This window comes from Daldinia loculata (genome assembly GCF_022478755.1).
Source record: "Daldinia loculata strain CBS 113971 unplaced genomic scaffold F4817scaffold_25, whole genome shotgun sequence".
Lineage (NCBI taxonomy): Eukaryota > Fungi > Ascomycota > Sordariomycetes > Xylariales > Hypoxylaceae > Daldinia > Daldinia loculata.
Window position 1 is genome coordinate 414,146 of NW_026054879.1, and position 25,853 is coordinate 439,998.

The following is a 25,853-nucleotide window of genomic DNA, read 5'->3' on the forward strand; positions in this document are numbered from 1 at the left end:
GAGATGAGGTAGTAGCTGTAGTTGACTGCTTTATATTTACTGTGAGATGAATAGAAATGGTCTATCCTTCATCTCACCGCAAGAATCCTATTCGTATATCCCATTCGTATAGTAATTTAGTTGCTAGGTAGTCTGTGAATCGATAATAGAGCAAGTCGATCACCAACCAACCACTATTATAATTTCGATATGTTGGATCAATTTTGCTTTGGTGGTATACCACTTCTTCTATTCGGGACATACAATAATACTAAATGCACACTATCTACCTATTCTTCTCAAAAGTATTCTATACCTAGCGAACACTATAGTTCCCATACATCTAATTTTCTAACCTTGGTAAGCTCAAGTAAGGAGCCGAATTTTAGGTAAAGGTTAAGCCTTCATCTGCTCCAATATGATCTTATACTGCTTCCGCTTCTTCGCCTTCTTAGTGATAGCCGTTTTCACCACGCCAACTCCTCGAGCAATGCCAGAGAAGATGTAGTGCTCCCCGACCCATGCTGCGACTAGATATGCCACGCCTAATCCTAGTAGTGTAAGCCTGAACGATGGGCTAATCTTGGTCAGTTGCATCAGATTTCTAATCCAGTGGCCCGGTATAAAGATCATATATATAGTAATAGCTAGAGCCGTAACAATAGTGGCCATGAAGGGCCCTATATGGATGGTTAGCATTTTCACCGGATGCATACAAGAGCATCGAGGACTTACAGTTCTGGGTCATGGGCTGTCGGAATGGTCGGCCGGCGTTAAGAACCACACCGATGAATATGTACTCGAAGCAAGACACGAGGAACAAAGTCGTGTTTTCCGAATTTACGATATGAGGTTTGTTCGGATTTACCCGAGGGGGTATATACCTATGATATTCGCATTAGAGTACTGTACTATAGAGAATTCCTTAAGGCGGACTTACCAGGTTTGCTCCCGCACGATAAGCCACGCGGCAGTTTGTACCAGTATACAGACGGCCATATGGCATAATAAGGGTATGAGAACCTTTCTCGACACCAAATTCGCCGTCGGTCGCTTCTTGCTCAAAACTGGGAACGGGCCAGACCAGCCCACTGGTATGCGAATTAGCAATTTCGTTTCATCTCATGTTTTCTGTTTCGCTTACTGAATATAGCAATTGGCAATATAAGGAGAACATCGATAAAGAGGAACTAAAAACTAGTTAGCCACTATGTAAAGCGTGTGCTGTTGTTGTAAGTATTCCTACCTGGAAGTCTCCTAAATTCGAAGCTGAGGCGTAAAGGAAGCTCACAGAAGTGAACTGTATAGCCGAGTAGATGCTCATATACTTGAAGCAACTGAAACTAGTTACTAGAGCAGCTCGTCCCTCCCTAGACCCAAGGTTAGCGACATGGGTGTGCTCAATATTCACGACTGAAGGGGTAAGCATACCGAATCACGTCGGGAACACATCGAATATCGAATACCCTCGACGTGAATGGGGCCGCAACAGATGCTTCCGCTTCGGACAGTGATATTCCAACATCAGCAGCTTTGAGGGCGCCGCAATCATTCGCCCCATCTCCGCAGAATCCAGCGCAATAGTCTATGCTCTGAAGTTTCTCTACAAGTTCATGTTTCTCATCTGGAGACATACGTGCAAAGACTTTGCCTCGAACAAGCATCTAATGTTTCATTAGCTTCTTCGCCTGATCAGGAGGGTACTGTTGGATTGATTAAGAAAGCTATATTACACACCCTTTGCATGACTTCGTTCGGAGCAAAGTCAATTATCCATCGGAAGACGTCACCGCTTACTGCGAGGGAGTAGTTTCTGAGATTGGTTATATCGTATGGTAATGAAGCATCACGGTCTACGGGAACAGGTAAAGGCTACAATCATTCCAATTAGCTTAAATCATCAATAGTCACTATATAGGCTCTTACCAGTAGGGTTCGGTCGTCCAACTGATATGCTTGGTCGTCTATGCTTTCCCAGTGTAAACGAGCATTGGGATCGCGAGAGTTCCCTATATATCTTATGTTAGCGGTCAATAACCTCATATGGGAAACCTCTCATGATTTAGTATTAGACAAGCTAGACTCGTCTGTCGTCTTTCTCCTGTGGCTGATTATGAATGTATGTTGTTCGTAGCGACTTACCTTCGGAAAAGTGAGGCACAAAACAATGCGCATCTTTCTCAATAAGGCCGCAGTTTCTCGCGACACTGATGGCCGTCAATATGTTATCGCCCGTAACCATGATCGAGCCGATATTTGACTCTGTGAGCTCCTTAAGCACCGCAGCTGTCGTAGGCTTTAGCTTGTTTTCGAAGATGATGAAGCCGACAAAATCAAGATCGGCTTCAACCTCCTCGCGCTTCATTTTCTGGGATTTTACCCATGATAGCTTTTTGATATGTCTAGTAGCGCACGCAATAACTCGATATCCTTTGTGAGTGTAGTAGGATAGGAGTTCATCATAGTTATCCGGGACTACGTAGTATATTAGTATAGACATAACGAAGAATTCCCGAGGTTGAGATAACTTACAGCTGTCCGGTCGACATATATCCCGCATACATTCAGGTGCACCCTTGACATAAATATCTCCGCTTTGCTGTCCGAAAGCCCGCACGATGACGCTGGCCCTCCGTAATTGAGAGACGAATTCAAAAGATCTCAATACCCCGAGTTCAATTGGCGCCTGAAACACATTAGACGAACTCAAAGGCCAGTTATACAGTAGAACTTACATTTTGGCCTTCGGCAGTCCCATATCCATCTGTATCGTAAAGGGGTACCAGAGGAGGGCGAGCAACAGAAGGAGAGAAGCCCCCTTGTTCGTCATCTTCCTGATCGGTACCGCCCTGGTTACCCTCTTCGAATGTCCAGCCGGTGAACTCGAACATCTTGACGTCTAGCGGATCACCAACAAGTTCACCATCGACGGAGCGAAGGGAGTGGCAGGTGGCCATCGTGAACAAAGCAGCACGAGCTATGTCATATTTATCCCCAGGACCAGCATCCAAACTTGTGCTAGGGACCAAATCTGACGCTTTTGAGACGATGTCGTCAAATCGCTTTGCTGACCGAGATGCTAGCTGAACACCAAGAATATCTAAGCCATCTTCGGTGAGCGTACCCGTCTTATCAAAGCACATGACATCCAGCTTTCCACCCACGTTGACTCTCTGCGGGCTGATGCAGAATATTTGTTTCTTCTTAAGGCGGCTAAGAGCGAAGTTTGTCCCTATAGTAAGTGTAGCTGGAAGGGCCGGCGGAACAGCGATAGTAATCAAGTCTAATGCTCTGATAAGTATCACATGCCAAGTCAGCCCCAGACGAATGAAGTTGACAAAGGATACAACGAATCCAAGCATCGCGACACATCCCATAACAGATATGTATCGAAAAGAGTCACGATAGAATTTAAATCCGGACGGCTTGGGGAACATCATAGAGCGGACGAGCGAACCCTTGGTTGTATTGAAGCCAGTCCTCACAACCATGGCGAGGGCAACGGCTTCATCATCGCCGTTATCTTGTGGCTTCCTTGCCCTAATGATTTTTGTCCCGCAGAAGAGAAAATGACGAGCAGCGTCATGAGAGATTGTGGAGGCACTAAGATTCATAATCTGAAGCGTCTCGTCGGTAGCGGGAATTTTAGAAACCGGCACGGATTCGCCTGTAAGCATACTCTCGTTGACAATACAATCTCCACTCAAGAGTAAGCTATCGCTAGGAAACTGGGTGAGACTGGGATCACTAATCTCATATACATCACCAGGAACCAGGTCGCTTGACGAAACGTGGGCCCCTTAGAGATAGTTAGCTATATACCTTACGATCGAAATAGCCGTCTTCTACTTACAGAAGCCGTTGCGAAGGACTCGTACGTCACACTCAAAGCGGGAGATATCGCGAAGACGCCGCATTGTCTAATGGAGATTAGTGACGATGCATCTTTTCGTGGTGGAGGAAGACTAACAGCGCGTGTATCTATTAGGGTTGCTATTATACTACCTGCAGACATAATGAAGATGCAGATGGCATAATAGTAGTACTGATCTGATGACCAAAGGATCAAACTTGCAATCTGAAAAACGTAAAATGGGTGGAAAACCTAGAGCCTGTTAGATTATACGGTATACCAATACTCACCAACAACAACCTACTTCATCTACGAGTAATTGAGGAATCGACTTCTGCTCGATATCGATGAGGTTCGTCCCAAAGACGCGTTCCCTGTGGTCTTTCTCCTCGCCATCAATGCCAGCACGAAGTGCTCGTACACGAGTCCATGTAGGATCCTTCCACCCGTTACAGATAACGAATTTACCCTTCAATGGATGGTAGAAGAAGCGTACGTATCGGTAGTTGAGGACCCGGAGCTCGGGCAATAGCGGATCAGCATCGTCTCCCAGCAATTGGGCATAAATCTTATCGGGTGAACCGAATACGGTTGAAAGGGGACGGTTGTAAGGCTGCGTTTGCACTTCTAGTATAGTCATTTCACCCCATTGGTTCTATAGCATGGTAAGCATAGCGCCTAAGGCAGACGAGTTTCCAACACAACTTACCTCAAGCACCACCCATTGGCTATCATGAAGCGGACATGGCTCGCCGATTAACTTCACCTGCCACCGGGGAAGCCATCGCAGAAGGAGGTATGCAAGTCCCAACGTCACAACACACAGAAGAACATATGTAGTGTAGCCAGGTCTACTCGTACGAAAGCCAGCTATCACAATGGTGAGATCCTCGTTGACCATGTGTAGTTTCTGGCTGACTCGGCTGTAACCTCGACCGCTAGCATCCGTAACGCCACTATCTGTTCGGAGAAGTCTGGCATGAACAGAGCTCCTCGATTGGGTTGAAGATCTCCTTCGCATAGCATAATCATCGTACGAATTGCCATTCTCGAGATCGACTCCCGAACTACTTTCTTCCTCTTCCTCTTCATCTTCGAAGTCAAGCGGCATCTCGTCGATGTCAAATGGTACAGCACCGTCTTCGCCATACATGAACCCAGGTTCTGCTTCGTCCTCCTCTTCATTGTAGTACGCGAAGCTTGCTGTCGAATCTGCGCGTTGGCGACGGTGGGAAAAGGCCGAGAGGCTTGTAGGCAAGCTCTCTGCGATGGGACCAGAGTATAACTAAAGCAATCAAAGCTTAGGATAAACAATCTTAGTGTTAAACAGTGCAATTAGCCTACCTCATCGTGTGCCATCTCCACATCCTCGAATACACTCGAGCTGCTCTGATTAGAGCTAAGTCCGTACATGGCTACAGGACCACTGCGCCTTGGCTGCGCATCATCGTTAGGTTCCTCCATAGTCAATATACCGTAACTACAACAGAGATCGTAAATATCTTCGCTTAACAGGCGACGTGATCGAGGCACATGTGAAAAGGGCCGATATGATCCGAAATTAGAGGAGCGCCTTCGCGGTCTTGCAACTATGACTATCGATCCAGCCGGGTAATGATTAGAATGTTAGGGCACATCCTGAATAGTTTATCGAAGTATCGAAGCGCGACAGATCCTCGAGGACCAATGGAAACACTATATGTCTACTTTGTAAGCCTTTGTTGAAGCTTCAGGTAGGGGGAATCTACGAGTTCAGGTTCGAGCTCAATCCATTAATGAACCACACCGTTCAGAACTGCGAAGGTGGAAGATGACGCTATGCATAGTAGCAACACTGGGACAATTAATTCCTTGACAGCTTGAAGGAGCTCAAGACGTGCAAAGGACAATGATAGCGATAGCAACGCTGCAACGATAGTAACGATAGCAGCAACGATAACGATAACGATAAGGCTGAGAATATGCGATAACGATAAGGGAAGAAGGGAAAGTTTAGGCAACGACTGAGAAGCACTCTATTCTGCCATTAAAGTTTCGTATTGCCCAATTAGGTAAGGCGAAATACCTAATCCAGTTTCTACAGTTTCTACCATCATTAAGGTACTGCTATATCCAGGTACATGTATATGCGTATGCAGCATACCTACACTACCTTTACGTGAGTTGACGTGGCTACCTGCGTACGGCGCGTCGTAGAAGTCGTAGAAGGCATCTAGTGTATCCAATGCATTAGGTACATTTATTGTGTATTAGTTGGAAAACTATTGGCTTGACCCGAGAAACGGTGTATGGATAGACTACGAAATGTAGGTACCTACCTACCTAGGTATGTAATTCTTTGAGTCGATCTACGTGCATCCTACATCTGTACAATCTGTACACCGCTTTCGATCAGGTTTAGGCATTGTCTGTACCTACCCAGTACCTACCCACATTAGGCTAGGCATTCTTAGCAGTTGTGTGTTGTGTGCTTGTGCACAACCTGAACTGATTATATCGGATTACATTCGATATCCGGCCATTCAATACGTCCATATGTAAGTTGCTGCATAAGGGCATATGTACCTAGGCATACAATGACACCTTGTATACCTAATACATTCAATTTTATTAGGTTGGTAGGTGCCAATTAGGTCGGTATGTACCTAGTCTTAGGTATCAAATGTTTGCTCTCAGACATAATAGCGTCGCCATTGGCTGCAGGCTAAGAAATTGTAGGCGTAGGCAGGCGAATTGTTACGTGTAAGTGCCCTGAAGGAAAAAAAATTTAAGGAAGAAAAAAATTATTTGATGGCGGCAGCGGCACCCAACAACTTCTTTTTACTTACAACCTTTGGAGGGGACAGTGACAGGGTTGCCGCCTTCCCCCACTTCGCCTCTCCCACCAGACCAGTCCAGTCTTCTTGCCCTCTCATCAAATTCCCCATCGCTGTGAACCAACTACTTCACTACTACAACTTTCTCTTTCACCTTCCTCCTCACAGTTGGACTTGAATCAAAGTTCAACTTTCCCGTTTCATCAATCAAATTCATCACCGCATCCGCCCACCCGTTATACCTTAACACACTGTGTGCGGGTTCTTCAAGTCCATTACTTGTGACTTCACCATTCAGCTGGATACACAATAACTTCATACTTCTAATCTTCTACCTGCATTTTTCTTTGTCGCCTCCATTCTAATTATTTCCTTGTGGGCTGCCAAGTGCTTGACCCGACATCGATATACTCGCTTGCGAATTTAATCATAGTCTGCACCATCGGCGACGGAACCATCAACAATGGCGGAGCCTATTAAGAATCGTCGTGCAGAAGTCCCTGCTCCGTATGTAGAGCCCGCCTTTTAGCTATAATTTTTTTTTCTTTTCCTCCGAGACACTGACTCTTGATTTTCTCTCCGCAGTACTCCGCAGAATACACCTGCGAGCAATGCCCCCATCTCTTCTCATGCCCAACAACCGGGCGTTGCTAGCATCAAGGAAGGTATGTTAATCCGTAACCCCGCCGGAATTGCTTCCGCGGGTCTCTCGTTGCTAACCTCGTCTGCGCTACAGAGGACCTCGATCGCGCTGCAGCCGCTTCTATCTTTGCCCAGAACCCTAAATTGGTTCAGATGATTCAAGGCCGACTTGGCTCCCTAGTTGGTCGATCTTCCGGTTACATAGAGTCTCTGCCTAGCGTCGTTCGTCGTCGTGTTGCCGGCTTGAAGGGCATCCAGAAAGATCACTCGAAGCTAGAGGCCGAGTTCCAGGAAGAAGTTCTCCAGCTGGAGAAGAAGTACTTCGCCAAGTTCACTCCTCTCTACGAGAAGCGTGCTGCCATCGTCAACGGCAAGGATGAACCTACTGACGAGCAGGTTAAGGCTGGTGAAGACGAGGAGGATGAGAAGGACGAAGCTGAAGCTGAAGCCGAAGCCGAAAAGGGAGAAGAGAAGGCGGCTTCCGAGACTGCTGAGCTCGTTAAGGGAATCCCAGAATTCTGGCTGTCCGCCATGAAGAACCAGATCTCTCTTGCTGAGATGATCACCGACCGTGATGAGGCTGCCCTCCGCTACCTGACTGATATTCGGATGGAGTATCTCGACAAGCCGGGATTCCGCCTCATCTTCGAATTTGCCGAGAACGAGTTCTTCACTAACAAGACTATCACCAAGACGTATTTCTACCAGAACGAGAGTGGCTATGGTGGCGATTTCATCTACGACCATGCCGAGGGTGATAAGATCGAGTGGAAGGAGGGTCGCGATCTCACTGTTCGCATCGAGAGCAAGAAACAACGAAACAAGAGTAAGTCGCCATAAAGCTAATCTACTGATATTATTCGCTAACTCGGACAGACACGAAGCAAACTCGTATCGTCAAGAAGACGGTTCCCACCGAGTCATTCTTCAACTTCTTCTCGCCCCCTAAGGCCCCCACCGACGATGATGACAACGACGCTGCCTCGGACATCGAGGAGCGTTTGGAGTTGGACTACCAACTCGGTGAGGACATCAAGGAGAAGCTGATCCCCCGGGCTATCGACTGGTTTACGGGTGAGGCTCTGGCTTTTGAGGAACTCGACGACCTTGACGACCAAGAGTTCGACGAGGACGACGATGAAGATGACCTCAGCGAAGATCGCGATGACGAGGAGGAAGAATCTGATGACGATGTTTGTCCACCATTCCTTCCAGATTATTATAGGAATACTCGGCTAATATTTGATGTAGGATGACGGTGCGAAGCCGAAGCAGGAGGCGCAAGAGTGCAAGCAAAGCTAAATCTTGCCCCTTTCCTCTAACACTCTCTACTTAATTCACGTCGCGGATCCTAGTTGGAAAGGAGAGAAGGTAGTAAAGGCTGTTGAGGCTATTTTATCCTTCCTAACTCAATCCCTTCTATTGTTCTTTCGACCAAGACAGATTTAATATTGCGAATTTGTCGACGCTCTGCAGAGGTCACCCAGAAAATGGTCGTGAAATCATGTGCAAAATAGACTGGTCACTCCCATTAGGTTCTAGGCTGCTTTCGGAATCTCGTTCTGTATTGCTTGGTAGTTCTCTTCGTTTTCTTCCAGCATGAGGCTGGTCTGGAGTAGTCGGTTGGCCGGAAAGGTGGTCGCATTTTACGAACAGAGGCATTGGAGGTGGACCTAAATAGGCATACTTCAGGCTGACACGAGGGGAGGAAAAGGTCAAGTTGCTTGGCTCGTCGATAGTGCATTCAACCAAAGAATCATATGAAAGTTGACGGAAGTTCGCGTCTTGCATATATGTACATCGGATGTTGCACGTGGAGTTGATTTGCTCTCCCCTTGCGTATTGTATCGTTGCTCCACGTGCTGCCCGCACAAATTTGTGAAATAAACGCCCCCCTTTTTAATATTTCCCGAGTGCTTACCTACCTAGGTACATATCCTTACAACTAGTTAATTTTCCAAGTTTAACGACAAGTCCCATTGATATATTGAACCGTTCCCGAGGTCATTGATGGCCGATAAAAAAGGCATTCAAAACTAGCAGTTTTTAGAAGCAGATTTAACTTGTATCATGGTTCAACCACTTTGTTTAAAGAAGACATGAAGAAGACTATAGCAGCTAGGTTCTCTATACTACAACGTACCCGTGACTCACGGTTTTTATAATGACGTCCGATGACGGGATCTAAATTACGGGAGTTAGATTTTAACACCATCTTATTTTCTATTCCTTTATGACAGTCGATGAAAAAAAAAAGTTGGGTCTCGTGGCTTATTACGTGAAGCGATAGGCTGATGCCCGGGGCGCATGGATGTTAGTATTACAGCTTGCAAACTACGTATGCGCTAAGCCATAAATTGTGGTACATACCTTCCTCGACGCTCTAACTTTTAACAAATTAACAATAGCCATTTTCAAAACTTTTCCTGACTCTGAGTCAAATCGTACCTGCTTCTGGTTATATTTACATAACTAGCCATTCTTCGTTATTTCCTACGTTTACATTCCATATTCTCAAATAATACAATTGCGAAACCATGTCACAAGCACAGAACATCTTCAGGGCTCCCGAGTCCGAACTGTCGGTCTCACCATCAGCTGCCACATTTCACTCCCCGCTATCCAGCTTTGGCGGGGCATTTCCCCAGCGAGCTCAGCCGAAGCAACTTAAGCCCTTTAATACTCAAGATATTAAAATCCTCTTGCTTGAGAATGTCAATCAGAGCGGCAGAGATATTTTGACTGGTCAGGGTTACCAAGTCGAATTCCACAAGAGCTCACTGCCTGAAGATCAGCTCATAGAGAAGATCCGGTGAGTTTTATTACTTCAAATTGTATAAGAAAAGTAGTAAATAGCAGGGCTCTAATAGAAATTGCCAGGGATGTTCATGTCGTTGGCATTCGCTCAAAAACCAAGTTAAGCGAGAAAGTCCTTCGCGAGGCCAAGAACCTCTTAGTGATTGGCTGTTTCTGCATCGGTACGAACCAGGTGGACTTGGAGTATGCTGCTCATCATGGCATTGCCGTCTTCAATTCGCCATTTGCAAACTCTCGTAGTGTGGCCGAGCTCGTCATTGCCGAGATCATATCTCTAGCCCGCCAATTGGGCGATAGGTCCAATGAGATGCACAAGGGCACCTGGAACAAAGTGAGCAACAAGTGCTGGGAGATCCGTGGCAAGACTCTTGGTATGTGTTACACCACTTAGACTCATCTATACACCAATGCCCCTACACTAAGAGCTAATCTCGACTACATTAAAGGAATCATCGGATATGGACATATTGGCTCGCAGTTGTCCGTCCTTGCGGAAGCCATGGGGATGTCGGTTATTTATTACGATGTCGTGAACTTGATGGCACTGGGCACGGCTCGACAGGTACCCAAACTAGAAGACCTCCTGAGAGAGGCCGACTTTATAACTCTGCACGTCCCGGAGCTGCCCGAAACCAAGAACATGATCTCCGCAGCGCAACTCAAACATATGAAAGACGGCGCGTACCTCATCAATGCTAGCCGTGGAACTGTGGTTGACATCCCCGCCCTAATCAACGCCATGCGCAGCGGCAAGATCGCAGGAGCCGCATTAGATGTTTACCCGAGCGAGCCGCGCGCAAACGGCGACTATTTCATTAACAACCTGAATGGCTGGGAAGAGGACCTTCGTAGCCTGAACAACATCATCCTCACCCCTCACATTGGTGGTAGTACCGAAGAAGCCCAAAGAGCAATCGGCGTAGAAGGTAATAAATATCTCATTATAATAGCTTGAGATTTCCATGCTAACGCGAATACTACATAGTCGGCGATGCTTTAGTTCGATATATCAACCTGGGCCTTACCTTGGGCAGCGTAAACATGCCCGAGGTCAACATGCGTTCGTTAACGTTGGAGGAGCCCAACCACGCACGAGTAAGAAGTCTTTAGCCGCGTACACTTTTATGGCAACCTCTAATTCGCTGCAGATCATCTACATCCACAAGAACGTGCCTGGTGTCCTTCGTAAGGGTTAGTAAAGTAACAGTACACGTGGTCATATCTGGATACTTACACCTAAGCAGTGAACGAAATTCTCGGCAACCACAATGTCGATAAGCAGATTAGCGACAGCAAAGGAGACGTACGTCCTTACACTCCTTCATATATATCTATTCATTGCGCTTCAGGCTAACGTACGCAGCTTGCCTATCTTATGGCGGACGTTAGTGACGTCCAGACGAGCGATCTAAAGGAGATTCAAGATTCGCTCGAAGCATTAAGCTGTAAGTACTAATCTATATCTTCCATCTTCCATATGTACACAGCTAACCTAGTCTGCAAGCCCGTGTTATGACCCGCGTGCTGTATTAGGAAAGGTAACAGTTTGTGGCGGGTAGCAGACGGATTCGGAGAATTCTAGTGATGAGAAGGTGTTGAGCTAAACAAATAATTATTGCATGACGGGTATGTAAAATTCAACTTACGACAAGACGGATACCCAAGAAAATTGCATCAGTACGGTTGGGAAAAGGGGCATGAGGTTCAACAGAAAAGCCCAAGGCATAGGTGTATCATTTATTATAGCATAAACTTATCTGGGCGGCTACTTATAAAGCATGGTTTTATTATAACTCGACGCTCCGGACGTTCCGCTAAGTGTCTTATATCTCCTATTACGAAGAGCCGCACGAAGCTGGTTAGTATCCACGGATATCACCGGTGAGATGCGGGAAGAACCAGAGGGGGGAAAGATATACAGTGCTATCGATGCTTCTACTCGAAGTATTTAACTAATAAGTTAGTTAATGGCTTGAACTGTGAGTAGTTTCCCCTTAGATGGACTTGCCAACTTGTGGCTTGTGCTTGACCCGCGTAAGAAGGAAAGGCTCCGGATTGCAGAAAGATGAAACAACCATTTCGTTGGAGATGGCCAAGCGTATAGACACCCGTACGTTACCACGTATGTATCGTGTTATGTCAGCACATTTGGAGATCTGGGGATGAGGGTTGGTTGTGAGTGTCGGGTTTCTATGCACCACCAGGTTCGGGCTGCTACCCCCTGCAAACACAGATTTTGTATCCAGAATAAATGGATTTGATATCCGCCTCCTATAATGTCAACGGGGAGAGAAGCATACGTTTAGTTTTTAGTAATGTTTAATATTTTACCTGGTCTTTCTGGTCTTTGACAAGCTGACCTAATATGTAGAAAATGATGTACATATATATGATCTAGTTACAGACAAGTAAGTACCTAATGGTAGGGACCGGCTTGACATCGGCGGGAGAAACCTTGAGTCTTTTTTTTTTTTACCTTCTCGCTAATTCATTAGACGGTCAAGGATCCTGGAAAGGAGGCAGATATGGCGTGGAGGCTAGGAGGAGGGAATATGGAGCACCTGGTACGCTCGCACCTTTTAGATCCTACATGTGTGTTTTATTTCATCTTTGATTGATATTTCTATATGGCTTGGGTATATTCATTAGGAGAGATGGATGAAATCTAGACATTGATGTAGGTAGCATCCGAATTGTAACCATAAATGTAACTATAAAGTGAGATATTGTAAAATATAAAATATCCCACTTCCGATAATGTATTCTGATGTATGCAGGTACATCGTTTTCGACATACAAACCTACAGCCTACAGGTGCATACTGTCATCTCTTTAATTTGATTGACTGGAAACAGTGTATTAACGAAAATAGACCTGCAGAATTGGCGCTTTGTCAAACGCTAAAGTTGCACGCAACCTTTCTGCACGAAAAAGGGAGAAGAGTGAATGGCGAAGAAGCGGAGGTAACAACATTGAATGTACTATTACACCCACTTGAAGAAAAGTGGATGACTTCCAGTTGTACTACAGTAGGTAGGTATGTAAGACGCACCGCCTTAGCCACCGCCTTAGCAACATTTTTAATAGGTAAAAGATACGTTGGCAAATACCTAAATACGTATTAGAACTGTGTTAGTAGGTAAACTGTACCAACTGTACCAGCTGTACTACTAGCCGCACCGGTTTCAACCCCCGAACAAGGTAAGCCCGGTCCGTCAAGAACTGAAAGAATTAAAAATGGCTGGAAGACCCTTTTCTCGAAAAACAAACCCCTGTTACTGACCTCGAACTAGGCCGATATAGGTAACGCGCTCTCCTTTATCCCCTACCTCCCCTAAATTTCAATCATTGAAGGGCAGCATCCAGCATCCAGCATCCATGATCAAGTGATAAAAGTGACAATACATACATTAGGTACCGGTATTACAGATTATTGCAGGTATTGCATTGTACATACAGCGGTACAACATCACACAACGCCGTCGACAAAACCTCGCCTTCACCTTATTTTATTTTTCTCCTTCTTTACATAGTAGTTGTGAGCATCACCGTCATAATCTACTTGAAGGGCCTGCCATTTAGATCCTTTCCAGTTTCCAGGCCCTATTTTCTCCGTTCTGTACACCGTTCTCTAGTGGGCTTTTATAGGCTTCCTTCGTTCAGTACATATTTCCTCGCTTGTCCTTCCTGTCCAACCAGCGAAACTCGAGCGACCGATACGAATGCCTCGTGCTACTTACCGCTTCCCCCTAATAAGTGGCCTAATATCCTTCCGCCTTTCGCGACGCGACCGATCTTGATTTCTGCTATATTCTCCCACCCGAATTATATCAATAGCCTCTCATGTCGCATAGCTACGATGTTGGTACGAGAGCTTGGCAGCCAGATGCCACCGAGGGCTGGGTGGCATCCGAGGTTGTCAAGAAGACCGTCGATGGCGACAAGGTGACCTTGGTCTTCAAGCTCGAGAATGAAGAGGTATGCGAAGTTTGCAGTTGGCATGGCGTCGGACGGCTTTCAAAGCATAACCCTGACCGCTAATCCGCTTTCTAGACCAAGACGATAGAGCTCTCGGCCGAGGCTTTGCAAAATGCCAACGATCCGTCCTTACCACCGCTGATGAACCCTGCGATGCTCGAAGCCAGCGATGATTTAACAAATCTATCCTATCTTAACGAGCCGGCCGGTATGCATGACCCCGCCAACATCTCCTAGTCCAATGTTGGACCCAGATATTGACCATCCTGTCTGTGTAGTGCTCCAGGCCATCCGCCTACGATATGCGCAAAAAGAAATATACACGTACAGCGGTATAGTGCTGATAGCTACAAATCCGTTTGCTCGCGTCGACTCTCTCTATGTCCCGGGTATGGTCCAGGTTTACGCTGGCAAGCAGAGGGAGTTGCAAGCCCCCCATCTGTTTGCCATCGCCGAAGAAGCCTTCATGTGAGCATACATGCACCTGAACATTATATTCCATATGTAGCTAACCCTAGATGTAGAAAAATGATCAAAGACGTCAGGAATCAAACCGTCGTGGTTTCAGGAGAGTCAGGTGCTGGTAAAACCGTCAGTGCCAAATACATTATGCGATACTTTGCCACGAGAGAATCCCCAGATAACCCAGGAGGTCGAGTCAAGAAGGGCTCCGAAGGCATGAGCGAGACGGAGGAGCAAATTCTAGCGACTAACCCTATCATGGAAGCATTTGGAAACGCTAAGACAACCCGAAACGACAACTCGTCAAGATTTGGAAAGTATATAGAGATCATGTTCGACAACAAGACGAACATTATTGGTGCTAGGATCCGAACATACCTCCTCGAACGGTCGAGATTGGTATTCCAGCCCCTGAAGGAAAGAAATTACCACATTTTCTATCAATTACTGGCCGGAGCGACGGATAAAGAACGGCAGGAACTTAGCCTACTACCGGTCGAGCAGTTTGATTACCTTAACCAGGGAAACTCTCCTACGATCGACGGGATGGACGATAAGGCCGAATTTGCTGCCACTAAGAGTTCGTTGAAGACAATCGGTGTCGATGAAGCTCAGCAGGCCGGTATCTTCAACCTCCTCGCCGGTCTGCTACACCTGGGTAACGTTAAGATCGGTGCTTCCAGGAATGATAGTGTACTGGCCCCTACGGAACCTGCTCTAGAGAAAGCTTGTTCCATTCTTGGAATCGACGCCACAAACTTCGCCAAGTGGATTGTGAAGAAGCAGCTTGTCACTCGCGGCGAGAAGATCGTCTCGAACTTGACACAACAGCAAGCTCTAGTCGTGCGAGACTCGGTAGCCAAGTACATCTATTCGAGTCTTTTCGATTGGTTGGTGGAGATCATCAACAGGAGTCTTGCTACCGAGGAAGTCTTGAGCCGTCTTTCCTCCTTTATCGGCGTACTTGATATTTACGGTTTCGAGCACTTTGCTAAGAACTCGTTCGAGCAGTTCTGTATCAACTATGCCAACGAGAAGTTGCAGCAGCAGTTTAACTCGCACGTATTCAGATTAGAACAAGAAGAATACGTGCGAGAACAGATCGACTGGAAATTTATCGAGTTCTCTGACAACCAGCCGTGTATCGATTTGATCGAAGGTAAACTAGGTATCCTATCTCTTCTCGACGAAGAGTCTAGGCTACCTATGGGCGCTGATGAGCAATTCGTTACGAAGCTCCATCACAACTTTTCTAGTAATAAGAATAAGTTCTACAAGAAGCCTCGATTTGGGAAATCTTCCTTCACCGTCTGCCATTATGCTGTCGATGTCACGTACGAGTCGGAGGGTTTCATCGATAAGAATAGGGATACAGTGCCTGACGAGCATATGGAGATTCTTCGCGCGACGACGAATAAGTTCCTCAGTAGCGTGCTCGCGGCAGCATTGGCCGTCCGCGAAAAGGACGTCGCTGCCTCGGGCTCCGCCGTTGCGAAGCCCGCTGCGGGTAGGAAGATAGGAGTTGCTGTCAACCGCAAGCCTACCCTTGGTGGTATTTTCCGTTCTTCGCTTATCGAATTAATGAACACAATTGGAAACACCAATGTCCACTACATCCGTTGTATCAAGCCGAACGAGGCCAAGGTTGCGTGGAAGTTTGAAGGACCCATGGTGCTCAGTCAACTGAGGGCTTGTGGTGTGCTCGAGACTATCCGTATTAGTTGCGCTGGTTACCCCGGACGCTGGACTTACGAGGAGTTTGCCCTACGGTACTACTTACTGATACCGTCAAGCCGGTGGCAGACTGAGATTCGGCAGCTAGTTAAAGAGATCCTGGCCCAGGCACTCGGTTCGGGAACAGGCACTGGAACCGATAGCTACCAGCTAGGTTTGACTAAGATCTTCTTCCGTGCGGGTATGCTTGCGCACCTGGAAAACCTTCGCCAGAGCCGCATGACCGAGGCTGCTACCTTGATCCAAAAGAATCTCAAGGCCAAATACTACCGCCGTAAGTATCTCGAAGCACGAAGTGCTATCATCACTTTCCAGTCGCTCGTCAGAGCCTACACGACCCGGAAAGCAGCTCGGGAATTACGCACGGTCAAGGCTGCAACAACAATACAGAGGGTGTGGAAGGGGCAAAAGCAGCGCAGGGAATTCTTGCGAATCCGCAACAGTGTCATACTCGTACAGGCTATTGCCAAGGGTTACTTGCGAAGGAGAGAGATCATGGAAACTCGCGTGGGCAATGCTGTTCTTCTCATCCAGCGAGTGTGGCGGTCGAGGCGACAAGTCAAGACGTGGAGAAATTACCGCAAGAAGGTGATATTAATACAGAGCGTGTGGCGCGGAAGGCAAGCCAGGAAAGAATACAAGACGATACGCGAGGAGGCTCGCGACCTGAAGCAGATTTCGTACAAGTTGGAAAACAAGGTCGTCGAACTCACGCAGTCCCTGGGTACTATGAAGACTCAGAACAAGAATCTTCAGAGTCAGGTGGAAAACTACGAAAACCAAATCAAGTCGTGGAAGACCCGTCACAATGCCCTCGAGACCAGGTCGAAGGAGCTTCAAGCAGAGGCCAACCAGGCTGGTATCGCCGTAGCCAAGCTGCAGGCCATGGAGGAGGAGATGAAGAAGCTACAGCACAACTTCGACGAGTCAACTTCAAGCGTCAAGCGGATGCAAGAGGAGGAGCGGGAGCTCAAGGAGTCTCTACGAACCGCGAATGCCGAGTTGGAACGCATCAAGCGGGAGAGCACGCTTCACGAGAACGAGAAGATGACCCTGCGGGATCAACTAGCCCAGATGGCCGAAGAGCTCGAGTTGGCCAAGCGGTCGGCTCCTCTCAACGGAGAGCTTACCAACGGCAACGGTGTTACCGCTCCTCCCAACGGCCTCATCAACTTGGTGTCGTCCAAGAAGCCCAAGCGCAGGAGCGCCGGCGCGGAACCCAGCGGAATGGACCGCTTCAGTGCGGCGTACAACCCTCGCCCAGTCTCTATGGCAGTTACCAACGCCAGGCCCGGCGCTGGTTACGTCCCGGGCGCGGACACTATCGAGATGGAATTGGAGAACTTGCTTGCCGATGAAGATGGCTTGAACGAGGAGGTGACATTGGGTCTGATCAAGAACTTAAAGATCCCATCGCCAAACACGAACCCGCCTCCTTCGGACAAGGAAGTTCTCTTTCCCTCTTACCTCATCAACCTCGTCACGTCCGAGATGTGGAACAATGGTTTCGTCAAGGAGTCGGAGAGATTCTTGGCAAACGTTATGCAGTCGATCCAGCAAGAAGTTATGCATTACGATGGGGATGACGCGATCAACCCAGGTGCCTTCTGGTTGTCTAACGTGCACGAGATGTTATCATTTGTATTCCTTGCCGAGGATTGGTACGAGGCCCAAAAGACGGACAACTATGAGTACGACCGTCTGCTGGAAATTGTCAAGCACGATCTTGAGAGTTTGGAATTCAACATCTATCATACGTGGATGAAGATTCTCAAGAAGAAGCTGCAGAAGATGATCATCCCTGCTATTATTGAGTCTCAATCCCTACCGGGCTTCGTTACGAACGAAAGCAACCGATTCCTCGGCAAGTTGTTGGCGACCAACTCGCAGCCTGCTTACAGCATGGACAACCTCTTAAGTCTGCTAAACAACGTCTTCAGGGCGATGAAGGCTTACTACTTGGAAGACACTATCATTACACAAACCGTCACGGAGCTCCTCAAGTTGGTGGGCGTTACCGCGTTCAACGACCTACTCATGCGCAGGAATTTCCTCTCGTGGAAGCGTGGCCTGCAAATCAACTACAATATTACTCGGATTGAAGAGTGGTGCAAGAGTCACGACATGCCCGAAGGCACTCTGCAACTTGAGCATCTTATGGTAAGTTGACCGAAAACGAGTACTTGTAGGCTACGGCTAACAGTCAATTTAGCAAGCAACGAAACTCTTACAGCTCAAGAAGGCGACCTTGAATGATATTGAGATCATCCAAGATATCTGCTGGATGTGAGTATAGAACAGACTGAGATTCGAAGAACTTATTGTAGCTGACTCATATTCACAGGCTCTCTCCCAACCAAATCCAGAAGCTTCTAAACCAATATCTAGTGGCGGATTACGAGCAACCCATCAACGGAGAAATCATGAAGGCTGTAGCATCGAGGGTAACGGAGAAGAGCGACGTTCTCTTGTTGACGGCGGTAGATATGGATGACAGTGGACCGTATGAGATCGCAGAACCCCGCGCTATTACCGCTCTGGAGACATACACCCCATCATGTAAGTTTATCGTGCTTATACCCAAGATGGACGACGGCTAACTCAGATTCTTTACAGGGTTACAAACTCCTCGACTAAAGAGGTTGGCGGAGATAGTATCTGCCCAGGCCATCGCGCAACAGGAGAAGATGGAAGCGGACGAGTACGACGACGGCGATGGCGAACTAGCCGAGGTCGACGAAGTTGAAACCGGCAGTGCGTAGAACCGTAATACCGGCAACTTGCGACCGGCCGGATCTAAGATGCCACGTCTTCCCATAACAGTAAGAATATGGCGAGGTCCGGGCGGATGCGGATAGGGGCACGGGACGAACATGTCAGCATAGACGGTTCATATAAAGGCTGAGACAGCAGGCAGCTTCGAGTCCCGTAGACGACCGCACGGGGAGATGTGGCGGTTGGGACGAGCCAAAGTGGATATTTTAATGGATATCGAGGCATGATTGAACTAGAAAGGCTCGCACGAACCACGGACCGGGGGCGTTTTAACGATGCATGCATGCGAGCTGATGCCTTTTTTTATATTTATGATGATTTTAGACGTCCCAGTTCCCGTGGCGGGCCAGGAGAGGAGAGAGGAGAGTGTATACCAAAAAGAGAGAAGAGACGAAATGAGACGTGTGATACTGTAGCATCTAGCTAAGGTGTATGGGTTTGTACATGCTGACGAAACGAAGAAGAGATGATGCGTTTTTTATTATTTAACTCTGCGAGGTAGCGTTCTTCTCTCTCCGCGTACGCAAAGCCTACTACTACGTATTTACTACGTATTTGAATTACGAGATAATGTCCATGAACTACCTAAACTACTCTACTAATCTCCAATTCCAATTCTATAATTGTTTTCGAGTTTTAATATCTTTGTTTCTTCGTTCTTAATGCATAAAGATGGTGTTGGTGTTGGTGTTGGTGTTGGTGTTAGAGGGATGGATAAATGAATGTTTGCGTCTAACAGTAGTATATAATAAAGCGACCTGATTCGACGGGTACATGCACGTGACCCAGGTTAAAATAAAAATCTGCTAAGTGAAGGTTTTCGCTATAAGGGCAGAGGTACGTAATAGAACAAAAACCAAAAAACGAAAACTAAACCTCTAGCTTGTAGCTGCAATTAATTCGGAAGTAAATTATCGGATTTTAAAAGCACTATTCGATCAACATACGGCTGTTTTAAGCAATTGATAATTTCAATCGTCGATTTTCATTTCTGAGCATTCTTCTGTTGAGTTCGCCCCTGACTGATACTCTCTCACTGGAATCACTCTGGTACCAAAGTTGAAGAGAGTAATTCAAGCCAGACCGGCTTTTTGAAAGAAGAGAAAGCTTCTCCCCAGAGAAATACACAGAGAGAAGGGGAAAGAAAAAGGGAAAGCAAAAGGAAAAGCAAAAATGCGCACCGATCCAAACATCATCATCACGGGCACGCCAGGCGTCGGCAAGACGACGCACGCGGAGGTGCTGGCGGAGCGGACGGGGCTGCGGCACGTCTCGGTGAACCAGGTGGTTAAGGATAGGGAGTGCCATGAGGGTTGGGATGACGAGTTTAAGAGCTGGATTGTTGATGAGGATAAGGTGAGTTTATGCAGTTTCTTGCCTGTTTTCTTTTATTCTACTTAGGGGGAGCGGGTGTGAAGATGAAGGTGGATGGATCTAAGAGCAGGAATGAGAGCTAATTAAGATGGCAGTTACTCGATGCGCTAGAAGAAGATAATATCAAGGCTGGTGGTTGCATTATAGACTGGCACGGCTGCGAGATCTTCCCCGAGAGCTGGATCGACCTGGTGGTGGTGCTGCGGGTGGACTCGAGCACGTTATACGACCGGTTATCCTCAAGGTTCGCCTCTCCTTCTGCTGTTGTTACTCTCCTCGTCCCTTTCTCCCCATGCTAATAGACGCAGGAAATACCCCGAAGCAAAACTACAAGAAAACATAGACTCGGAGATCATGGAGGTGCTACTGCAGGAGGCGCGGGACAGCTACGACGAGCAGATCATCGTCGAGCTGACGAGTAACTCGACCGACGAGATGGAGAGTAATGTCGATCGCATCGAGGCGTGGATTAGGCAGTGGAAGCAGGATCATGCTGCGGATGGGGGGCAGTAGGGGATGTGTTGAATTAGTGAATGTGATGAGATACCCGTGATTCCTCCTTGGCTCGTGATGTGATATTTAGTATAATATTCTCAAAAAATAAAGTGCAAATCAGCCTCCTATATTATTTCTCACCAACAACCAACATGTGTAAAAACCACAGTAATCCTATGCATCCAGCACTTCGCCTCGTTGGGCTGATCCCAAGGTTGGTTGGTCTATAGCCAGCCAAGTCTCTCCGCCAATAAGACGGCACCAAAAAGCCGCAAACGACAAAACTTTTTAGCCTCAGCTAAGTAACACGTACAAACTATCTGCATTACTGCATTAGTCTGCATGTTGCCGGTGCGTCACACCGGACCTTTATATTTTTTTTTCCTCAAGGATATAAAAAAGACAGACTTTCCGATCGAAGAGATAGATCAGTTTCTAGAAAGGGGGGTATCTACCGAATTATTGATTTAACTTTTGTCGTTCTAAATCAGATATTTTGTAGGTTTTTTATTTTTTATTCTAACACTTACATCAATCCACCACCAACAACAACACAAACTCACCCACCCACCCACTCATCCTCATCCTCATCCTCATACACACACACACACACACACACACACCCACCATGTCCGCCCCCGTCCTCAACTTCATAACCGGCAACGCCAACAAACTCTCCGAGGTCCGCGCCATCCTCGAACCAGCCGGCATCGCCGTGCGCAACCAACCCCTCGACCTGCCCGAGATCCAGGGCTCCCTCGAGGACGTGACGCGCGAGAAGTGCCGCGCCGCCGCCGCCGCCGTCGGGGGCCCCGTCCTCGTCGAGGACACGTGCCTGTGCTTCGACGCGCTGAACGGGCTGCCGGGGCCGTATATGTATGTACTCTCTCTTACTCTACTCTACTTTATTTTATTTTATTTTATTTCATTCCATTCTGTTTTTTCGCTTTTTTTTTTTCGGGGGTAGATGTGTGTATCTACCTCTGTACAAATATATATATATATAAAGATACCCGACTAACAGCCCGCGCAGAAAATGGTTCATGCAATCCATCGGCCACGCCGGCCTCAACAACCTCCTCGCAGCCTACGAGGACAAGTCCGCCCAGGCCGTCGCCACCTTTGGTTTCTGCCAGGGGCCCGGCGAGGAAGTCCTCCTGTTCCAGGGGCGCACGCAGGGCAAGATCGTGCCTCCGAGGGGCCCTACGACGTTCGGTATGACACGTCCCCCTCATTCCCTCGGTTTAACTTACACCAAGGCGAGTATAGCAAATAACTAACTACCTCTCTCCCCTAGGCTGGGATCCGATCTTCGAATATGACGGACAGACGTAAGTTTTGCCCCTTCCCCCTTTTCCTTCTCTCCTTAACACTGCCCCGTTCCCATCTACAACCGGCATTACACGGTGTAAGAAAGAAAATAGAAGAGAAAAAAGTAAACTAACGACCACAGCTACGCCGAGATGGACAAGGCCGCCAAGAACAAGATCTCGCACCGCTTCAAGGCGCTCGAGAAGCTGCGCGCGTGGATCGAGGGTGGCGGTATGAAGGCGTAAGGCGGCGCTTAGACGCGCACAATTGACTTAAATATTCATATTATACATACCTACCACATAGACATACTCACGTGCGAGAAACCCCTATACGGTATCACGGCTACCAAAGGATGAATAGATAAATAAAGCATTTTATATTTCTAAAGCTTCACTAGCCGCCTCGATTCTACATATTAGAACGCTAACTCGTTACTTGGATACAATACGGTATGCTTAATATCTCAACTCCGTTATAACCCGCCTCCTTAGACGCCGAAGATATCCGACTGTGTAAAATGTCTGCTGTGCCGGGATTAGGTAGTTGATTTGGTCACGCGACCGAAGAAGAAAAAAAATTCAAGTTGGAAGATGATTGATTATTCTTTTAGCCTAGACGCCGGAAGTATACGTAAGCGTCAGCCTAGGACTCAGGACTCGTAATATGAAAAGCGCCACGCGCATGGCGTAGGGTTAACAGAGATAGGAAAATCTAGCTACGGGTATGTACGTACCTCATGAGCTCAAAAGCTTGATACTTGCTTAGGTACCTCGGGCCGCGGCGGTAGAGCTTGAGCGCGCGGTCCGGGTGATGGTTGTACTCGACGGGCCTTGTGCCGTCGATGTGTCGCGTGATGTTGGACGGGTCCCCATAGGACGGGTCGAAGACGATCAGGTTCCGGTTGCCGCTGGGCTGACGCTCTATGCCGATGATGGTCATAGAGTGGCCTTTGAATTGTATATGTGTTAGCAAGCTGAGTTAAAAAAAATGATTGGGAAGTTTATGTGTGTTAATCTTCCCATTCCTTAATCTTGATATGGTGTTTATAAGTGAGAGAAAGGAAAAGACTATGAGAGGCTTACCCTGATGCTGTAAATAAATCGGTGGTCGCATCGTGTTGCGGACCTTACTCTGCATATTGACGCTTGGCGCCGTCGCGAAATACTCTTCCACGGCGTCGTACATCCTGTTCTCCGAAGCAGTAGGCGGTTCTCCCGGACGGTTCTTGAACGTTTGCATGTCCCATCTAGAAGAAAGGTAAGAGCGACACGTTAGTATTTAAGTACGAGAAGAGAGCATTATACGCGTATGGCTTCGTCGAATATAATAAGAGCCAATAGAACTTACTGTATACCTAAACTTGCGAACAGCGTCTGGGCCTATTGGGAGGTGTAATAGTTAGCTAGAACGGCTTCTGCATATTAATCCACGGCGAATGAATAATTTTCCATCAATTGTCCTTGAAGCCGAACAGGTAGTAAGAAAATGGCAGTTGAACTCACCTCTGGTGTTCCGATATACTTGCGCGTGCCCCTAAGGACACCGAGTTCTGTCCGGCCATCTTCGTGAATACCCTGATCCCAGGCGTTCTCGATGAGATCCTGGATCTGGAAGATACTCGGGATAGTGTTCTCGAAAGCCGCAGCACCCGTCGTGCCCGTACCAACGATATACGATATCAGCATCTGGATATTCCTGTAACCGCAGAAGCTGCCTATCAAACAATCGTCGTTAGATTGCCATTACCCTACATAGGGAGATATGTAGATGTAGAGATGTGAGCCATACATACCCTCGTTTCTAAGCTTGGAGATGTGTTGCGTTTCCGGGTGACAGAGATACGCGTATTGCGTGTACTTGTTCTGATGCAGGAGCTGTGCGAGGACGGGTATTACGCCTAGGAGTATTCGTGAGTTGATATGCGCCAGACGCATGCTCTTACGAGCTTCGACAAGCTGGTGATGAACCAACCTTGTGAGCTCTTATACCCGCGTTTCCTCAGCAAATCCTCGAGCCAGCGCGGCATTCTCTCCTCGTTGTAGTACGCGCCGAGTTCTTTTTTCTAGACGTCATGTCAACTCACTTGATATTTCCCTATATGTTGAATATATCTGAGGGTATGAATAAGAAATGATGGATTAGATTATGAAATGAAGAAAGCTTACTCCAAGTCTCCTAACGGGTTTAGATGATTTTATGTGGTAGTCCCCGGTCGTGTTGAGCGGTGGAGCGCTCGGAGCAGGGCCGACCGGTACATCGGGCTTGGCTCGGCTAGGTCCCGGGGTTCGCGCAGGAGAAGATTGAGAGCCGCTCTCCGGCGACGCGCTCCTTAGCTCGCCAGCATTCGATCCTTCAGCCACATTCCCGACCTGCTCCGCGTTATGCAATTCGAGGTGGTCGTCTAACCGATCCAGGTGCATGATCTCACCGCAGCTCTTGACCGGGCATTGGAAATACTCGGTAAGCTCCTCCTTAGCGACGGTAGCTTCTACCTCCGGCCTAGCTGCATTATGCGCTTCATCCGGCACGAACGGGGATTTGCCCTCGCTATGATGGACCTCCAGGTGCTGCGAGAAGCGCATGAGCACCCGGAGAAAAGAACGAAGTCGTCGTCGTAGTCGTCTCGGCATGAGAGGACGACGGGGGAGTGGGGGGTTACGGGACTTACAAGTAGGATGCTGTATTCGACGGAATCCTTGTATCCGCAAAAGGGGCAGTTGAATACACCCGACATAACAACTATAATAAGCTAGCTGCAGTGAAGATAATGATGCTCTTACTCTTTCCGCTTCTAATTATTAACTCGCTAGCTGCTAGAACAAAGCTAGAACGTAATGCAATGTTCGCTCCTTTCTCGCCGGGCTGAATAAAGACGTAAGCGCCTGCGTCTTGTAATACGTTAGGTAAATGCGTTAGGTAGGATCCTGACCACGGGGGTTGATTGGTCGTTTGCTTCAACTACCTATGCATTTAATACCAGTGCTATTTTTTATTTGCGGAAGGATAGAAAAAAATAATAATGAGTGAAGTAGGTCAGTTTCGCACTTAGTGAGTGGTTGAATTGTTGCCCATAATCGGGTTCATACATATTCGTTCGTATTATTTAAGGGGGGGAATAGTTCCTTCTCAAAGAACGAATAAGTGGGCATATCTTCAGGGTGCAGGGAAGCAGGGAAGCCGTGTGCGGCTGATGCCTCGTGTTCCCTGAGGACGTCTTTGGAAGGTTCGGAATGTAAAGGCTTATGGTTGATTGCATTAGGTACCTAAGGAGGTACCTAGCTAGCGGGAGAAGTACATAGAACTAATACCATTGTCTATTGCAGTATCTAATGCAGATATAACAAAGAGAATACAATAATTATACAATGATTAAGAGAAGCACAATAGGTATATATTCAAAAGTTACATGCACGTTTATAGATCCATTTATAAAGAGTTGTCCTAATGTTCGAGTTGCTACAGGGGCCCAATAGTGAGCCGACAGAACCGAAATTCCCTGTCATGGAAGCAAAAACATCGATGCTCTTTTGCCATTATCATTTTACCACCCCTCCTATTCATCTCATTCCTAAGCATTAGCATCACATTTAGTTTAAACTCTTGAGCTGCTTTTA

General features: G+C 47.3%; 7 protein-coding genes across 7 annotated transcripts; 5 read left to right on the plus strand and 2 right to left on the minus strand.

The window, feature by feature from the left end:
• Window positions 1-192: 192 nt before the first annotated feature.
• F4817DRAFT_338035 (uncharacterized protein) lies at window positions 193-5,798 on the minus strand. Its single transcript, XM_049303375.1, has 17 exons — window positions 5,581-5,798; window positions 5,177-5,527; window positions 4,542-5,117; window positions 4,137-4,487; window positions 3,950-4,084; window positions 3,833-3,899; window positions 2,715-3,778; window positions 2,512-2,665; window positions 2,122-2,454; window positions 1,906-1,988; window positions 1,717-1,851; window positions 1,411-1,643; window positions 1,226-1,349; window positions 1,124-1,169; window positions 920-1,070; window positions 715-863; window positions 193-659 (listed from the first exon to the last, which is right to left on the minus strand). Exons 2-17 carry the CDS (start codon window positions 5,294-5,296, stop codon window positions 376-378), a joined length of 4,005 nt encoding a protein of 1,334 aa, XP_049159015.1. The 5' UTR covers window positions 5,297-5,527; window positions 5,581-5,798; the 3' UTR covers window positions 193-375.
• A 667-nt stretch (window positions 5,799-6,465) lies between these two features.
• Window positions 6,466-9,251, plus strand: F4817DRAFT_338038 (nucleosome assembly protein). The gene is made up of 5 exons (XM_049303376.1): window positions 6,466-7,155; window positions 7,234-7,313; window positions 7,385-8,116; window positions 8,167-8,483; window positions 8,542-9,251. Exons 1-5 carry the CDS (start codon window positions 7,112-7,114, stop codon window positions 8,590-8,592), a joined length of 1,224 nt encoding a protein of 407 aa, XP_049159016.1. The 5' UTR covers window positions 6,466-7,111; the 3' UTR covers window positions 8,593-9,251.
• A 420-nt stretch (window positions 9,252-9,671) lies between these two features.
• F4817DRAFT_338041 (uncharacterized protein) lies at window positions 9,672-12,182 on the plus strand. The gene is made up of 8 exons (XM_049303377.1): window positions 9,672-10,102; window positions 10,171-10,478; window positions 10,554-11,033; window positions 11,093-11,202; window positions 11,256-11,298; window positions 11,352-11,410; window positions 11,471-11,552; window positions 11,612-12,182. The coding sequence occupies exons 1-8, from the start codon at window positions 9,828-9,830 to the stop codon at window positions 11,638-11,640; spliced, it is 1,386 nt and encodes a 461-aa protein (XP_049159017.1). The 5' UTR covers window positions 9,672-9,827; the 3' UTR covers window positions 11,641-12,182.
• Window positions 12,183-13,270: 1,088 nt separating this feature from the next.
• F4817DRAFT_112913 (putative myosin MYO2) lies at window positions 13,271-19,161 on the plus strand. Its single transcript, XM_049297503.1, has 8 exons — window positions 13,271-13,308; window positions 13,401-14,085; window positions 14,161-14,293; window positions 14,364-14,553; window positions 14,610-18,441; window positions 18,494-18,567; window positions 18,626-18,840; window positions 18,898-19,161. Exons 2-8 carry the CDS (start codon window positions 13,951-13,953, stop codon window positions 19,041-19,043), a joined length of 4,725 nt encoding a protein of 1,574 aa, XP_049159018.1. The 5' UTR covers window positions 13,271-13,308; window positions 13,401-13,950; the 3' UTR covers window positions 19,044-19,161.
• Window positions 19,162-19,892: 731 nt separating this feature from the next.
• On the plus strand, window positions 19,893-21,062 carry F4817DRAFT_338046 (P-loop containing nucleoside triphosphate hydrolase protein). Its single transcript, XM_049303378.1, has 3 exons — window positions 19,893-20,412; window positions 20,526-20,674; window positions 20,739-21,062. Exons 1-3 carry the CDS (start codon window positions 20,230-20,232, stop codon window positions 20,941-20,943), a joined length of 537 nt encoding a protein of 178 aa, XP_049159019.1. The 5' UTR covers window positions 19,893-20,229; the 3' UTR covers window positions 20,944-21,062.
• Window positions 21,063-21,076: 14 nt separating this feature from the next.
• F4817DRAFT_338049 (inosine triphosphatase) lies at window positions 21,077-22,626 on the plus strand. Its single transcript, XM_049303379.1, has 4 exons — window positions 21,077-21,801; window positions 21,959-22,140; window positions 22,223-22,256; window positions 22,379-22,626. The coding sequence occupies exons 1-4, from the start codon at window positions 21,554-21,556 to the stop codon at window positions 22,479-22,481; spliced, it is 567 nt and encodes a 188-aa protein (XP_049159020.1). The 5' UTR covers window positions 21,077-21,553; the 3' UTR covers window positions 22,482-22,626.
• F4817DRAFT_338056 (DUF1671-domain-containing protein) lies at window positions 22,601-25,376 on the minus strand. Its single transcript, XM_049303380.1, has 10 exons — window positions 25,202-25,376; window positions 24,908-25,127; window positions 24,405-24,806; window positions 24,211-24,301; window positions 24,032-24,136; window positions 23,742-23,953; window positions 23,587-23,618; window positions 23,322-23,485; window positions 22,973-23,186; window positions 22,601-22,850 (listed from the first exon to the last, which is right to left on the minus strand). The coding sequence occupies exons 2-10, from the start codon at window positions 24,971-24,973 to the stop codon at window positions 22,838-22,840; spliced, it is 1,299 nt and encodes a 432-aa protein (XP_049159021.1). The 5' UTR covers window positions 24,974-25,127; window positions 25,202-25,376; the 3' UTR covers window positions 22,601-22,837.
• Window positions 25,377-25,853: the final 477 nt, after the last annotated feature.

Bases quoted from the DNA above. Each gene is read 5' to 3' on its own strand.
- F4817DRAFT_338035 (XM_049303375.1), bottom strand. From the start codon at position 5,296: ATGGAGGAACCTAACGATGATGCGCAGCCAAGGCGCAGTGGTCCTGTA. The intron at 4,085-4,136 runs GTAGGTTGTTGT...AACAGGCTCTAG, and splicing joins CTCAATTACTCGTAGATGAA to GTTTTCCACCCATTTTACGT. The intron at 1,170-1,225 runs GTAGGAATACTT...ACTAGTTTTTAG, and splicing joins CGAATTTAGGAGACTTCCAG to TTCCTCTTTATCGATGTTCT.
- F4817DRAFT_338038 (XM_049303376.1), top strand. From the start codon at position 7,112: ATGGCGGAGCCTATTAAGAATCGTCGTGCAGAAGTCCCTGCTCC. The intron at 7,314-7,384 runs GTATGTTAATCC...TCTGCGCTACAG, and splicing joins CGTTGCTAGCATCAAGGAAG to AGGACCTCGATCGCGCTGCA. The intron at 8,117-8,166 runs GTAAGTCGCCAT...TAACTCGGACAG, and splicing joins CAAGAAACAACGAAACAAGA to ACACGAAGCAAACTCGTATC.
- F4817DRAFT_338041 (XM_049303377.1), top strand. From the start codon at position 9,828: ATGTCACAAGCACAGAACATCTTCAGGGCTCCCGAGTCCGAACTGTCG. The intron at 11,034-11,092 runs GTAATAAATATC...AATACTACATAG, and splicing joins AAGAGCAATCGGCGTAGAAG to TCGGCGATGCTTTAGTTCGA. The intron at 11,299-11,351 runs GTTAGTAAAGTA...ACACCTAAGCAG, and splicing joins GCCTGGTGTCCTTCGTAAGG to TGAACGAAATTCTCGGCAAC.
- F4817DRAFT_112913 (XM_049297503.1), top strand. From the start codon at position 13,951: ATGTCGCATAGCTACGATGTTGGTACGAGAGCTTGGCAGCCAGATGCC. The intron at 14,554-14,609 runs GTGAGCATACAT...CCCTAGATGTAG, and splicing joins ATCGCCGAAGAAGCCTTCAT to AAAAATGATCAAAGACGTCA. The intron at 18,568-18,625 runs GTGAGTATAGAA...TCATATTCACAG, and splicing joins ATCCAAGATATCTGCTGGAT to GCTCTCTCCCAACCAAATCC.
- F4817DRAFT_338046 (XM_049303378.1), top strand. From the start codon at position 20,230: ATGCGCACCGATCCAAACATCATCATCACGGGCACGCCAGGCGTCGGC. The intron at 20,413-20,525 runs GTGAGTTTATGC...TTAAGATGGCAG, and splicing joins GGATTGTTGATGAGGATAAG to TTACTCGATGCGCTAGAAGA. The intron at 20,675-20,738 runs GTTCGCCTCTCC...TAATAGACGCAG, and splicing joins TACGACCGGTTATCCTCAAG to GAAATACCCCGAAGCAAAAC.
- F4817DRAFT_338049 (XM_049303379.1), top strand. From the start codon at position 21,554: ATGTCCGCCCCCGTCCTCAACTTCATAACCGGCAACGCCAACAAACTC. The intron at 21,802-21,958 runs GTATGTACTCTC...CAGCCCGCGCAG, and splicing joins GGGCTGCCGGGGCCGTATAT to AAAATGGTTCATGCAATCCA. The intron at 22,257-22,378 runs GTAAGTTTTGCC...TAACGACCACAG, and splicing joins TTCGAATATGACGGACAGAC to CTACGCCGAGATGGACAAGG.
- F4817DRAFT_338056 (XM_049303380.1), bottom strand. From the start codon at position 24,973: ATGTCGGGTGTATTCAACTGCCCCTTTTGCGGATACAAGGATTCCGTC. The intron at 24,302-24,404 runs GTAAGCTTTCTT...CATGACGTCTAG, and splicing joins AACCCGTTAGGAGACTTGGA to AAAAAAGAACTCGGCGCGTA. The intron at 23,187-23,321 runs GTAAGCCTCTCA...TACAATTCAAAG, and splicing joins GATTTATTTACAGCATCAGG to GCCACTCTATGACCATCATC.